At 44.8% G+C, this 15,956-nt stretch overlaps 1 protein-coding gene across 2 annotated transcripts in view; it reads left to right on the top strand.

Annotated features, from left to right (window-relative positions):
* The first annotated feature begins 492 nt into the window (after nt 1-492).
* Nucleotides 493-15,956, top strand: part of myt1la (myelin transcription factor 1-like, a) — a 121,164-nt gene continuing 105,700 nt past the window's right edge. For both annotated transcript variants that reach the window (XM_061746342.1, XM_061746341.1), the window contains exons 1-3: nt 493-547; nt 2,172-2,205; nt 6,409-6,471. In XM_061746342.1, the coding sequence (XP_061602326.1) occupies nt 493-547; nt 2,172-2,205; nt 6,409-6,471 (152 nt within the window). The remainder of the gene's footprint in view (nt 548-2,171; nt 2,206-6,408; nt 6,472-15,956) is intronic.

Here is a 15,956-nt window from a genome sequence, read left to right as displayed (position 1 = left end):
TACAGTACAGTGCAGTCATACAATAAAAAAAAAACAACAAAAAACATTTTAAAAAACTAAACAAAAAAAAAAAAAAGGCTGCACAGACCTAAATTGATAAAAACATAAATTTGAGAATAATACTGAAAAACAGTGAAGTAAATACAGACAAATTAAAAATAATTAAGAAAATATAATAATATAATAGGCTATGTTGTTTTCCGTGTGTTCATGTCATTCAAAAATATGCATCTAATTTAATTCAGGTTCGAGTCAAATAGTTAAAAAATAGTTTGACTCACAAAAAAAGGGGCTAAAAAAATTCACCAGGCCAGGAAAGGTGAAGGCGATCGGGTCGGTCGGCCCTGCAGATGAGGTGTCCCTGATTTATATTTCAGGGGGTTGGAAACCCTAGTTGATACCTTGTCTATTAGCTGAGTGTTTATCGGAGTGTTTGTTGTGCAGGAGCGGCGTCTGAACCGTTTCTCCTCTGTGTTTCTTGTGTTTCTGCAGATGGAGGTTAATGTGGTTGAGAAACGCCATCGAACGCGGTCCAAAGGAGTCAGAGGTAGGAGAGACGAGCAGATGAATATGATCGTTATCTTAACAGACGCTCCAATACTTCATAATATGTTTGGTTTAATAAAAAAGAAGAAGAAGAAGATAATTACTGGAAACATGCGGCAGTAAAGCTGAAGCTGCAGCCAATTAAAAACGTATTCCAGCCTCCGTCTCCGCGGCGCGACTGCCGCCTTGTGTCAACATCACTCCGGCTGTCGGAGACGAGGGAGGACGTGTCCAGCCGGAGCCTGGTTACCATGGTAACGGGAGTATGGCGGAGAAACTTTTCCCTACTGGGTTCGGTTATCCCGACATAGTTCAGTTCCACCTCACCGGCTTTGGTGAATTCAGTTACTTTTCAAATCAAGTCACTGTTCAAATGAGTTAAATTCAATTCAACTCTTTTAACTTTGTTTATTTTAATTCATTTAGTTTTGAGCATGAACAAAGCCGGTAGTTTTTGAGATGCTAAACGGTAGGTTTCAGGTACTAGCCGGTAGTTTTCAGGTACTAGCCGGTAGTTTTAAGTTACTAAATGGTAGTTTCAGATATTAGTGAGTAGTTTTATGTTCTAGCCGGTAGTTTCAGGTACTAGTGGTAATTTTAAGTTACTAAATGGTAGTTTAAGATACTAGCGAATTGTTTCAGGTACTAGCTGGTAGTTTTAAGATACTAGATGGTAGTTTCAGATACTAGCGTAGTTTCAGGTACTAGCTGGTAATTTAAGGTACTACCCGGTAGTTTCAGTTACTTACGAGTAGTTTTCAGGTGCAAGCCGGTAGTTTTCAGGTTCTAGCTGGTAGTTTTAAGATACTAAATGGTAGGTTTAAGGTACTAGCTGGTAGTTTCAGGTATTAGCTGGTAATTTCAGGTACTAGCCGGTAGTTTTAAGATACTAGATGGTAATTTTCAGGTTCTAGCTGGTAGTTTTAAGATACTAGATGGTAGTTTTAGATACTAGCGAGTAGTTTCAGGTACTAGCCTGTAGTTTTAACATACTAAATGGTAGGTTTCATGTACTAGCTGGTAGTTTTCAGGTTGTAGCTGGTAGTTTTAAGATACTAGCGAATTGTTTCAGGTACTAGCCGGTAGTTTCAGTTACTTACGAGCAGTTTTCAGGTGCTAGCCGGTAGTTTTCAGGTTCTAGCTGGTAGTTTTAAGATACTAGATGGTAGTTTAAGATACTAGCGAATTGTTTCAGGTACTAGCCCGTAGTTTTAACATACTAAATGTTAGGTTTCATGTGCTAGCTGGTAGTTTTCAGATACTAGCCAGTAGTTTCAGGTACTAGCCTGTTGTTTTAACATACTAAATGGTAGGTTTCATGTACTATCTGGTAGTTTCCAGGTTGTAGCCGGTAGTTTTCCGGTTCTAGCCGGTACGCCTGATGACCCCGCGAGGAGCTTTCCTGCCGGTGGCAGCAGCAATGCCGGCCGAGCTGAAGCACAGCAGAGAGGGACGTTGTTGCACCGGCTAGTTTAAGCTGTTAGAGAACCTCCAGAAGTCTTCCCCGTCACGGCGTCGAGGTTTAAAATGTTTTTACCGCGTCGCCGCCCCTATGATGTACTTTTCATTGTTGATTCTCCTCAGAATGCCGAACATTAATCTTTGTGTTGTGTTTGTGTCTGCAGCCGCCGTGGAGGCCGTAACGCAGGAGTTATTCAGGTAGGTGAACCCCCTAATCCCCCCCCGAACACATTCATCACCGTTAGTCTGACTTTTTTGCATCGATGCTGTAAAACCTGGAATTCATCACAGCACATAAAACTGATAAACTGTGGTTTTGGTTCAATGTGCTGCGGTTCTGATCCACCGGGCCTGGAAACTGTTAATGGTTGTTCGAAGGACAGCAGCCTCCGAGGAACCAGCTGGGGTGTGAGCATGAAACGGGGCCGCCCGGGGCGGGGCAGGGCAGGGCGTTTGGGCCCTGCGTTTGGCCTGAGGTGTTGGGATCAAGGCGTTTGGGGCGAGCCGTTGTGACCGAGTTCTTGGGACCAAGGTGCTTCGGCCAAGGTGTTTGAGCCAAGGTGTTTGGGCTGAGGTGTTCGTACCGAGGTGTTGGGACCAAGACGTTTGGGGCTGAGGCGTTGGGGCTGACGCATTCGGGACGAGGCATTTGGGCTGAGGCGTTTGGGCCAAGGCGTTCGCACGAAGGTGTTCGTACCAAAGTGTTCGTACCGAAGTGTTCGTACCGACATGTCGGGGCCGAGGCGTTTGGGCCAAGGTGTTTGGGTTGAGGAATTTGGGCCCGGGTGTTGGGCCTGTGACGTTGGGGCCAAGGTGTTTGTACCGAGGTGTTCGTACTGAGACTTTGGGACCGGAAGTTTGGGGCCGGGGCATTTGGGACCAAAGCGTTGGGGTTGACGCATTCGGGCCGTGGCGTTTGTACCGAGGTGGTCGGGCCGAGGCGTTGGGACCGAAGGTTTGGGGCCAAGACGTTCGGGCTGAGGTGTTGTGGTCTAGGTGTTCGTACCAAGGTGTTCGTACCGTGGTGTTCGTACCGTGGTGTTCGTACCGTGGTGTTCGTACCGAGGTGGTCGTACCGAGTTGGTCGTACCGAGGTGCTCGTACCGAGTTGGTCGTACCGAGTTGGTCGTACCGAGGTGTTCGTACCGAGGTGTTCGTACCGAAGTGTTCGTACCGAGGTGTTCGTACCGAAGTGTTCGTACCGAGGTGGTCGTACCGAAGTGTTCGTACCGAAGTGTTCATACCGAGGTGTTTGTACCGAGGTGTTCGGGCCAAGACGTTCGTACCGAGGTGTTGGTACCGAGGTTGTCGTACCGAGGGGTTCGTACCAAGGTTGTTCGTACGGAGGTGTTCGTACCGAGGGATTGCGTATTTGTGTGGTTCAAGCGTCCACATGAGCTGCGCTAACGTCGCACTGCTCTGCTTTACATCACAGGTTAATTTTCTGGGTTTAGGTTGAACAATAATTCCTCTCATAAGCGTGAGCGGAGCAGCGCGGCAGCAGAAGGAGGTTCCGCTTCACTTAATCTCATTTAGTAAAACTGACAAATGTTGGTGTGAGCAGGAGATTACAGGCGATCCGGTCTGATCCGGGTCAGCGCTTTAGCGTAAACACCGCGTCCCGTCTGCGCGGCGGCGGCGCAGCGTTCCAGCCTGATGGGTGTCGGCGAGGGCAGCGATCACAACATCAGCTGGAATATTTAACTCAGAAGCTCAGAGACTAATCTGCAGGTGTGTGTGTGTGTGTGTGTGTGTGTGTGTGTGTGTGTGCGTGTGTGTGTGTGTGCGTGCGTGCGTGCGTGCGTGCGTGCGTGCGTGCGTGCGTGCGTGCGTGCGTGCGTGCGTGCGTGCGTGCGTGCGTGCGTGCGTGCGTGCGTGCGTGCGTGCGTGCGTGCGTGCGTGCGTGCGTGCGTGAAACCTCAGTTCCCACGGCGCTCCAGCTGTGACTGCCGGGATCTCTGACCCTTTAATCTTTAAGGTACTGGGACCCTAGTGGTCAGTAGAGGAACAACAGTTCTTACCTCTGCCTTGTTTTGCTGGGATGTTGGTGTTTGGTCATAAATTATAATTTTAATCTTTATTTTTGTACTTGTGAGTTCCAGCAATGGTTGAAGTGAGGGGGGGGGACCACAGGCCAGCACGCAGCTCCTGAAGCTCCGGCCTAAAAACATGCAGACCTCTAATGACCCGGTACTGAGAAACTCCTTAAAGTGTCTGGAGTTCTGTAGAACCGAGGAAACTACGGGAAGTGTGTGTGTGTGTGTGTGTGTGTGTAGCAGAGGTGTGTGTGTGTGTGTGTGGCAGAGGTGTGTGTGTGTGTGTGTGGCAGAGGTGTGTGTGTGTGTGTGTGGCAGAGGTGTGTGTGTGTGTGTGTGTGTGTAGCAGAGGTGTGTGTGTGTGTGTGTGTGTGTAGCAGAGGTGTGTGTGTGTGTGTGGCAGAGGTGTGTGTGTGTGTGTGGCAGAGGTGTGTGTGTGTGTGTGTGTGTGTAGCAGAGGTGTGTGTGTGTGTGTGTGTGTGTGTGGCAGAGGTGTGTGTGTGTGTGTGTGTGTGTGTGTGTGTGGCAGAGGTGTGTGTGTGTGTAGCAGAGGTGTGTGTGTGTGTGTGTAGCAGAGGTGTGTGTGTGTGTGTGTGTGTAGCAGAGGTGTGTGTGTGTGTGTGTGTGTGTGTGGCAGAGGTGTGTGTGTGTGTGTGTGTGTGTGTGTGTGTGTGTGTGTGTGTGTGTGGCAGAGGTGTGTGTGTGTGTGTGTGTGTGTGTGTTTAGCAGAGGTGTGTGTGTGTGTGTGTGTGTGTGTGTGTGTGGCAGAGGTGTGTGTGTGTGTGTGTGTGTGTGTGTGTGTGTGTAGCAGAGGTGTGTGTGTGTGTGTGTGTGTGTGTGTGTGTGTGTGTGTGTGTAGCAGAGGTGTGTGTGTGTGTGTGTGTGTAGCAGAGGTGTGTGTGTGTGTGTGTGTGTGTCTAGTTCAGATCGATATCACCTACAATCTCCAGCAGCTGATTGATGAGCCGCCTCACCTTCAGCTGCCTCCTCTCTCTCCTCTTCTGCTCTGTTTACTCACCCTCTTTCCCATCTTCGTCCTTCATCTTCCTCTCTCCTCTCCTTCCAATTCTCCTCTCTAACCTCCTCCTCCTCTTCCTCCCTTCCCTCGTGATCTTCACCTCCGTCCTGCAGCTCTGGTTTTATCCTGCGGTGGCGGCGTGTGTGGATCAGGTGATGCCGGGTGGGCGGAGCTCTGGAGCGCGGGGGTCAGAGGTCGCGGTGGCGGCGGTTTCCCTGGAGCGTTGTGGGTCGGTCGGCGAGGCGGCGCCGCCGCCACAGCAGCATCAGCGTGACTCAGAGCAGCTCGCCCCGACGGCCGCGTGCTGCTGCCGCGGCAACCGGCGTGAGCTGGTGATGCAACACCCGAGAACTCTGAGTCACGGGCTGCGTCTGAAATCCCAAACTTCCACCATAATGAGCAGCAAAAACTGTATGTGAGATTTTCTTAGTGCGTCTGAAACATTAGTACGTACACACTAGTATGCGCTATCCATAATCATTCTGGAGAAATGTATTAGGGCCAATCCCAATGTTCACCCTACTTTCTACCACTAGCCCTAAAAATGAAGGGTCCTTGTAATGTTCCCTAGGGATTGGGACACCACTTGCTACGTCACTGCGTGGTTTACGTTCGGGTACGTAAGCGACTGCGTAGTTACGTTTGCACAAACGTCACACCATATCAGGAAGCCCAGAGATAAAAGCTGTTTTAATTTCAGCTGTAGCGCTGTTAATATGCCACTTTATTAAGTTTTAATATTTTTTCAGGCGTTAAGATCCCCAACCTGGGCTGTTTATCCAGATAACGCCTGTTAAGAAATTTGATCCAATGTTTTCGGGGATAAGAAGAGCTGCCAGCGATTTATGGTTCCGTGTTAAATCGACGCAGAGCCTACGGCGTAGGTTACGGCGCGCGTCGCCGTGTAACCTACGCCGTAGGCTCTGCGTTGGTGTAACGCAGAACCATAAATCAGCCTTTATTCTGGCGAGATCTGAAAAAACAAGCAAGCGAGTGATTATGTACATTCACTGAGTGAATATTATGAAAGTAAAATATATATTTCTCGCTAGAAATGTAATCAAAACGCATTTTTATGCAGAAACTAACTCAAAATATTAATTTTATTCACTAAAAAATAAGAAATGTCCGCCATGTTTTTTCGTCTGATTCAGTCTGCAAATGACCATGAAAAGCACCCCAGTCCTGGTTCTCTCATTGGCCGTCGCTCAAGTCGACTCCAGATGTTTGTGAGACTCAGAAACGCGTCTCGGGTCGGAGTCCTGCTCCCCCTCCTGAATTCTCCCAGCATGCCGTCTGGCGACCCGAGTCACGCTCACGCCCGTGTTCTCTCTGTTTCCCTTCCAGCTGCCCGACCCCCGGCTGTGACGGCAGCGGCCACGTCAGCGGGAAGTACGCCCGACACCGCAGGTACGAGCCGCTACGCCTCATCAACATCTCATCTCCATCAGTTCAGACCCGGGTCTGAGGTCTGAGGCCATTTTAGTCTGTTTTTTATTCGCCGACGATATTGCATTATATATTTAATTATCGTTATTGTCACATGACCATTATTTTCGTTCTGTCTCGTTTTCCTCAGGTGATAAAGGTTCGTTGACGACGATATTTAGTCATAATTTTTGTTGACGAAAGCAACTTTACCTTCATGTTCACGATGTTGATGAAAGTTCTGAATATTTTTCAATGATTTAGCTGAAATTCCTCCAGGAATGTTTCTTTCATTACATTCTTTCAATGATATAGGAATTTCAGCTAAATTATTGAAAAATATTCAGAACATTCATCAACATCGTGAACAGGCAGGTGGAAGCAGCAATGGGATGACCGGGGAGGGGGGGGTTGGGGGTGCAGGCAGGTGGCAGCAGCAATGGTGGGGAGTGTGGGGGTTGAGAACTGCCGGCCAGAACGCAGCTCCTGAAGCTCCGGCCTGCAAACATGCACAAAAGAGAAAAAAGGCGGCCAGCACAAGAAACTACAGGAACGATGGACAAAAATGATGGCTATGAGATACTTATAATATAAATATATATATATTATAAATAAAAATGGAAATGGAGAAGAGAGGAAGGGAAGAGGAGAGGAGAAGAAGGGTGAGAGGATCATGTCGGTGCCCCCTGCAGCATAAGCCTATAGCAGCATATCTACCACCAAGCTATATTTGAGACTAACTATTATAGTCTTGTTCTATAGCTGCAACTATGACTACTGACTCTAACACACTAGAGTTTACACTACCTAGAGATTTACCAACACCAGCTAGAGGTTTACTAAACACTAACTATAGGCTTTACTAAACAGAAAGGTTTTAAGTTTAGTTTTAAAGGTGGAGGTGGTGTCAGCCTCCTTAACCCAGATTGGAAGTTGGTTCCAAAGTAATGGTGCCTGATAGCAGAACGCCCGTCCTCCAAATCTACATTTAGATACTCTAGGAACTACGAGTAAACCTGCACTCTGAGAACGGAGAGCTCTGCCAGGAACATAAGGCACTATCAGGTCTTGTAAATACTGTGGAGCTAAGCCGTTTTGGGCTTTATAAGCAAGTAATAAAATTTTAAATTGGATTATGAATTTTACGGGTAGCCAATGGAGCGACGCTAACACTGGAGAGACGTGGTCTCTCCTGCTGATTCCTGTCAGCACTCGTGCTGCTGCATTCTGGATCAGCTGGAGCCTATTCAGCAAATTACTTGGACATCCTCAAGTTGCTTATGTCAACGAAAATTCTGACTAAATATCGTCGTCAATAAACTTTATCACCTGAGGAAAACGAGATGCAACGAAAATGCTGGTCATGTGACGATAATTAAATATATAATGCAATATTGTCGATGAATAAAAAACAGACTAAATTGGTCTCAGGTGGTCTAAAATGGTCTGAGGCCCGGGTCGTGGGCAGACCCAACTCACTTTACACAGAACTGGTTTAAAATGATCTGGATCAGATCTGGAGACGTAAACAAGGTTTCAATGTACGTGTTAAGGTGTTGCCATGGTGATGTCACATGAAGCGTTGCCAGGCAACCCAAGTAAATCATCTCAGACAGACCCAGACAGTCCACATGTGTCGGTACCGATCTTGATTGTTGAACATTTTCAGCTGTAATTCCTACATATAGTGCCTTTAATGTGCCGTGAATGCAGACGTTTACTCAACGCCCGAGTTTCACGTTTTTCAGGGTTAAAAAGTTTTAAAAAAGCAGCGAAATATATGCAACAAAGCAGAACCATTAAACAGAAGAATATCATAGCGGCTCCGGCAGCAGCAGGACGATGTACGAGGCCATAAAGGATTCTGGGAGGGAAGCCAGGGGGAGCGCTAACGTTTCCGTTATCCTGCAGTAAATATTAAATCTGTTCCATCACAGAAAAGTGTTATGAACAGAATCTGGTCCCGTCAGGACGCCGGACCTCCGGCCGGCGAACGCAGACGAAGCCGAAGCCGAAACCGAGCTGCTCTAATAATTAAGATTATAGTCAAATGTGAGAAGCTAAATCGTCCTCGTAACTTTATTTTTTAATTTTTTTATTTATTCTTTATTTCATTCATTAAAAAAAAAAAACAGTTCAATATATAGGGACTAAAGATGAAAATTAGCCGTTGGCTATAATCTTGCATATTTACATGTATATGTTCATTAATATGTATTGTCCCTGTTATAAATAAAATAAACTAAAAAAAAAAAAAAAAAAATATATATATAATTACAACAAATCTCTTTCCTTGAATGAAAGGGAACAGAAAGCTTGTTTTATCCGTCCCTTTTTCCTAAGAAATCAAATTTCAATTAATGTAATAATAAGAAATAAAAACAAATTACAAATTACGCAATAAAAAAAACACTTTTCAATAAACGTAATTGAAAAAAACAAAAAAACTAAACCAAAACTACAACCAAGTTATAAAATAACACAAAATAGCTGTCGTCAAACACAGATAGACTTATTCTTTTTTGATTCAAAGAAAAAAAATATGACAATGTTGCTAAAAAAGAGAGAGAAAAAAAAGAAAACCCACCTAACTTAACAATTATCATGATATTTCTTCATCAAACTGGCTTTTGTTATTCTTTTAAATGTAAAGTTTGATTTGCATTCTTTGGCTTCTGTATCCACATTGTTCCATAAAGTTTTACTTTTACAGAAACACAACGTTCCATTAATTTTGTCCTGAGTTTTTTTTTTTTTTTTAAACATCTCTGTTCCTTTTAAGTTATACTTATTTTCTCTTTTTTCAAATTTTTTCTGTATATTGATTGACCAAATTTTCTTATGAGCTTTCCACATAATTTGCAGAATTCTGTGGTTCGACTAATTCAAGAAATTTCAACAGTTTTAACTGTTAGAAACGAGTCAAAAAATGTGCAGCGCACAGCACATCTTCAGTGTTTCTCAGGTTTTATTGAGTGTTTTCTAAGATTAGAACATATATGTGGTAATTACCGTGACATGTGATCATTTCATATGAAAATAAACCCTGAAAATCAGAAAGAAACCTGAAGTAAACATGAAGTTAAAGTTGTTTTCGTCAATGAAAATTATGACTAAATATCGTCGTAAACGAACCTTTATCACCTGAGGAAAACAAGACGAGACGCAACGTAAATGCTGGTCATGTGACGATAAGGATAATTAAATATATAATGCAATATCGTCGATGAATAAAAACCAGAATAAAATGTATATTATAAAATAAAAACTCTGCTAAAATGTGTCTTCATTTTCGTTGACCAAAACAAGACGAAATGTTCTAACAAAGATCCTTAATATTGATTTTTTTAAGTTGTTTCCTCTGTTAGAGTGTAACTTAGAGCGTCTTCTATACCTGGAATGAATGTATTTTTGAGTCTTTAAGGTAACAATAATATAATAATAAGAAAACCTTGTTTGAATTGTAAAATGGGTTTGGCTAAATACAATCTTTGACTAAAATAAGACTAAAATGCTCAGACTTTTAGTCGACTTGACACGACTAAAAGGAGAATGAACTAAAAACTAAAATGATAGCTGGACCCAAAGACTAGAATAAAATTGAATCAGAGCCGTAACGCGACTTCACTCCGTCCTGTAAGAGGAAAAGAAAAACCGATCAGATGTGGAAAAACCTTTTTGGTTTATCGTTATTATTCTCAAACGCTCAGCAGGATTCATATCATTTATTATCTGATTATGGTGAATGTCAATCACAAAATCTATAGCTCATTTCTTCTTTTGGGATCATACAAAATCTAGTAGACAAAGCTGGGAGAAATAAAGAACATAAACAAAAAAACAGCCATAAATAGTTTAGATAATAAATTAAGTTCAACGCTTTATTTCTGTCAATTCAAGGAAAATAAATAAATGAGCCGGTGAAGCCGCACGGGACCTTAAATCTACTTGCATCTGCGAGCGCCTTTAAGGAGAAGTTTAAGTCTTATTTGTCTCATGTCATAAATACATGAGATTATATTGAATTTTCCTTCTGGGGTTAATAAAGTTTTATTGAAGTGAAGGGACTGTAACGGTGTGGAACGGGACAAATACTCGTCTGTAGTAGAAGGAACAAACAAACCTTTTCCACCCGCTGGACTCCAGACGGTGCTGAAGTCGTGACGGATCGCAGCTGTCACTCAAAAACCAAAGAAACGCCCCTAATTCTGCATGAACTCACGACTTTAGCACTTTACTTGATGAAGTTTGTAAAAACTCAGCAGAACTTTTCCTTGTTAGCTTGTAAATGGGTTTATTTCTGCAGTTTTTACGTTAGTTTAGTCGCGATCGACTCCCTCAGGTGGTCATTCAAGGAATTGCAGGAACTAGCACACATTAAAAATACACTCCACCTTGTTTCTTCATTTGATTGGTTAAATTTATGTTGAAATTTTAGCTTAAAAGAGTAAATATAATTAAAGCTGCAAGCAGCGATGATCGGGCCCTCGCACTCACGTCCACCGCCCCCCATAAGCATATCAGAAATGACACCACCCACGACTCTCTATGTAAAACGATTCAAAAGTTATAGCAGAAAATAGGGACAAACAATCAGAAGAAGGGGCGGGGCTAATTCAGGCCAATGAAGGTCAAGGACTCCATACAGAGTCTGATGACACCACCCACGACTCTCTATGTCAAACCATTCAAAAGTTATAGCAGAAAATAGGGACAAACAATCAGAAGAAGGGGCGGGGCTAATTCAGGCCAATGAAGGTCAAGGACTCCATAAATAATCTGATGACACCAGCCACGACTCTCTATGTCAAACCATTCCAAAGTTATAGCAGAAAATCGGGACAACCAATCAGAAGAAGGGGCGGGGCTAATTAAGGCCAACGAAGCTTAAGAACTCATTACAGAGTCCCATGACACCACCCACAACTTCCTATGTCAAACCATTCAAAAGTTATGGCAGAGAAAAGTATTCTAGGGGGCGCTGTTGAGCCGTTAGGCAACGCCCATTAATGCAAACCATGAAATATCAAATTTATCGCCAAGTCTGTCTTGCATGCAAAATTTGGTGGCTTTTGGAGAACTATCAAATATGGACCAATCAGATTTCAAAATGGCCGACTTCCTGTTCGGTTTCGGCCATGGCTCCAAGAGAATTTTCTTTAAGTTGTGCCATGATACAGGTGTGTAGCGATTTTCGTGCATGTACGTCAAACCGTATTGTGGGGCTTGAGGCACAAAGTTTTCAAGGGGGCGCTTTTGAGCCATTTTACCACGCCCATTAATGCAAACCATGAAATATCAAATTTATCGCCAGGCCGGTCTTGCATGCCAAATTTGGTGCCTTTTGGGGAACTATCAAATATGGACCAATCAGATGAAGGGGAGGTGCGCTTGTTGGTGTCTAGCGTCGCCACGGTAACACTTTTGAAAGAGAAAAGTAATGCGTTTAGTCGCAGGATGGAGACGCACATTTTGATGTATGACACACCTGGGTGCACGTTATGGTTCGGGCTGAATTAATTCTCGAAGGAATGGCATATATTGCTCCAAAATTACAGGATTAATTCAGAATGTTCAAAATGGCCGACTTCCTGTTCCGTTTCGGCCATAGCGCCAAGAGACTTTTCTTTAAGTTGCGACATGATACAGGTGTGTACCGATTTTCGTTCATGTACGTCAAAACGTATTATGGGGCTTGAGGCGCAAAGTTTTTTCTGTCTGAACCAATCACATGAAGGGTGGGCACGCTTTTTGGCGTCTAGCGTCGCCACGGTAACGCTTATGAAAGAGAAAAGTAATGCGTGGTGTCGCAGGATGGAGACGCACATTTTGATGTATAACACACTTGGGGGCACGTTACGGTTCGGGCTGAATTAACTTTCGAAGGAATGGCATAAATTTCGCCAAAATGACACGATTAATTCAAAATGGCCGACATCCTGTTCGGTTTCGGGCATGACGCCAAGAGACTTTTCTTTAAGTTGCCCCATGATACAGGTGTGCACCGATTTTCGTGCATGTACGTCAAACCGTATCGTGGGGCTTGAGGCACAAAGTTTTCAAGGGGGCGCTGTTGAGCCATTTTGCCACGCCCATTAATGCAAACCATTAAATATCAAATTTTTCGCCAGACCTGACTTGGGTGCAAAATTTGGTGACTTTTTGGGCATGTTAAGGGGGGCAAAAAGGCCATCACTTTGTCAGAAGAAAAAAAAAAATAATAATAATTAAAGCTGCAAGCAGCGATGAACGGGCCCTCGCACTCACGTCCACCGCCCCCCATAAGCATATCAGAAATGACACCACCCACGACTCTCTATGTCAAACCATTCAAAAGTTATAGCAGAAAAAAGGAACCACCAATCAGAAGAAGGGGCAGGGCTAATTCAGGCCAATGAAGGTCAGGGACTCCATACAGAGTCTGATGACACCACCCACGACTCTCTATGTCAAAGCATTCAAAAGTTATGGCAGAAAATCGGGACAACCAATCAGAAGAAGGGGCGGGGCTAATTCAGGCCAATGAAGGTCAAGGACTCAATACCGAGTCCCATGACACCACCCACGACTCTTTATGTCAAACCATTCAAAAGTTATGGCAGAGAAAAGTATTCTAGGGGGCGCTGTTGAGCCGTTAGGCAACACCCATTAATGCAAACAATGAAATATCAAATGTATCACCAGGCCTGGCTTGAATGCAAAATCTGGTGACTTTGGTGACAAAAATTGCTCACAAAAAATTCAGAATCAGCCAGGCTCGAACTCTCAACCTCAGGAAGCAGAGACCCCAATGATCTGGCTGAGCTACATGTCAGCTTAGGTACTGGTCTGACTTACCAGCTTATGAGAGACCAAAATAGCGATAAAATATCTGTAACGATTTTTTCCTAATTTTTAAAATATTTGTAAGGTATAAATATTAGTAAAACACTATATTTTATATTATTACTTTTTCTGTAACCATTCCACCGAGGTTCTAACCGGGCTGAGCACGGGACTATTTCTGACGTAACCACATTACAACAGCTGATTGGTCGGGGGGCGGGGCCGTCATCACCCTACTCGCCACTGATTGGTCGGGGGGCGGGGCCGGCAGACGTTTGAATCAGGAAGCGGAAGTCAGCGCGAGAGCATGACGCCATATTACAGGCAGCTGATTGGTCGGGGAGCGGGGCCGTCATCACCCTACTGATTGGTCGGGGGGCGGGGCCGGCAGACGTTTGAATCAGGAAGCGGGAGTCAGCGCGAGAGCATGACACCATATTACAGGCAGCTGATTGGTCGGGGAGCGGGACCGTCATCACCCTACTCGCCACTGATTGGTCGGGGGGCGGGGCCGTCATCACCATACTCGCCACTGATTGGTCGGGGGGCGGGGCCGTCATCACCCTACTCGCCACTGATTGGTCGGGGGGCGGGGCCGTCATCACCCTACTCGCCACTGATTGGTCGGGGGGCGGGGCCAGCAGACGTTTGAATCAGGAAGCGGGACTCTCTATGTCAAACCATTCCAAAGTTATAGCAGAAAATCGGGACAACCAATCAGAAGAAGGGGCGGGGCTAATTAAGGCCAACGAAGCTTAAGAACTCATTACAGAGTCCCATGACACCACCCACGACTTCCTATGTCAAACCATTAAAAAGTTATAGCAGAAAAAAGGGACAACCAATCAGAAGAAGAGGCGGGGCTAATTCTGGCCAACGAAGCTTAAGAAGTCAGTACAATGTCCCATGACACCACCCACGACTTCCTATGTCAAACCATTCAAAAGTTATGGCAGATAAAAGTATTCTAGGGGGCGCTGTTGAGCCGTTAGGCCACGCCCATTAATGCAAACCATGAAATATCAAATTTATCGCCAAGTCTGGCTTGCATGCAAAATTTGGTGACTTTTGGAGAACTATCAAATATGGACCAATCACATGAAGGGGGGGCGCGCCTTTTGGCGTCTAGCGTCGCCACGGTAACACTTTTGAAAGAGAAAAGTAATGCGTGGTGTCGCAGGATGTAGACGCACATTTAGATGTATAACACACCTGGGTGCACGTTACGGTTCGGGCTGAATTAACTGCCGAAGGAATGGCATAAATTTCGCCAAAATGACACAATTTATTCAAAATGGCCGACATCCTGTTCGGTTTCGGCCATGGCTCCAAGAGACTTTTCTTTAAGTTGTGCCATGATACAGGTGTGTACCGATTTTCGTGCATGTACGTCAAACCGTATTGTGGGGCTTGAGGCACAAAGTTTTCCGGGGGGCGCTGTTGAGCCATTTTGCCACGCCCATTAATGCAAACCATGAAATATCAAATTTATCGCCAGGCATGGCTTGCATGCCAAATTTGGTGCCTTTTGGGGAACTATCAAATATGGACCAATCAGATGAAGGGGGGGTGCGCTTGTTGGCGTCTAGCGTCGCCACGGTAACACTTTTGAAAGAGAAAAGTAATGCGTGTAGTCGCAGGATGGAGACACATATTTTGATGTATAACACATCTGGGTTCACGATACAGTTCGGGCTGAATTAACTCTCGAAGGAATGGCATATATTGCTCCAAAATTACGCAATTAATTCAGAATGTTCAAAATGGCCAACTTCCTGTTCGGTTTCGGCCATGGCGCCAAGAGACTTTTCTTTTAGTTGCAACATGATACAGGTGTGTACCGATTTTCGTTGATGTACGTCAAACCGTATTATGGGGCTTGAGGCACAAAGTTTTTTCTGTCGAACCAATCAGATGAAGGGTGGGCGGGCTTTTTGGCGTCTAGCGCCGCCACGGTAACGCTTTTGAAAGAGAAAAGTAATGCGTGTTGTCGCAGGATGGAGACGCACATTTTGATGTATAACACACTTGGGGGCACGTTACGGTTCGGGCTGAATTAACTTTCGAAGGAATGGCATAAATTTCGCCAAAATGACACGACTAATTCAAAATGGCCGACATCCTGTTCGCTTTCGGGCATGACCCCAAGAGACTTTTGTTTAAGTTGTCCCATGATACAGGTGTGTACCGATTTTCGTGCATGTACGTCAAACCGTATCGTGGGGCTTGAGGCACAAAGTTTTCAAGGGGGCGCTGTTGAGCCATTTTGCCACGCCCATTAATGCAAACCTTTAAATATCAAATTTTTCGCCAGGCCTGACTAGGGTGCAAAATTTGGTGACTTTTTGGGCATGTTAAGGGGGGCAAAAAGGCCTTCACTTTGTCAGGAAAATAATAATAATAATAATAATAATAAAAATTCCTGCAAATACAATAGGGCCTTCGCTCTGAAGGTGCTCGGGCCCTAATTAAAGCTGCAAGCAGCGATGAACGGGCCCTCGCACTCACGGCCACCGCCCCCCATAAGCATATCAGAAATGACACCACCCACGACTTCCTATGTCAAACCATTGAAAAGTTATAGCAGAAAAAAGGGACAACCAATCAGAAGAAGGGGCGGGGATAATTCAGGCCAATGAAGG

The sequence above is a fragment of the Cololabis saira genome, chromosome 18 (genome assembly GCF_033807715.1).
Source record: "Cololabis saira isolate AMF1-May2022 chromosome 18, fColSai1.1, whole genome shotgun sequence".
In the NCBI taxonomy this organism is placed as follows: domain Eukaryota; kingdom Metazoa; phylum Chordata; class Actinopteri; order Beloniformes; family Belonidae; genus Cololabis; species Cololabis saira.
Note: the sequence above shows the minus strand (reverse complement) of the source record. Positions and strands in the feature narration are given on the sequence as shown.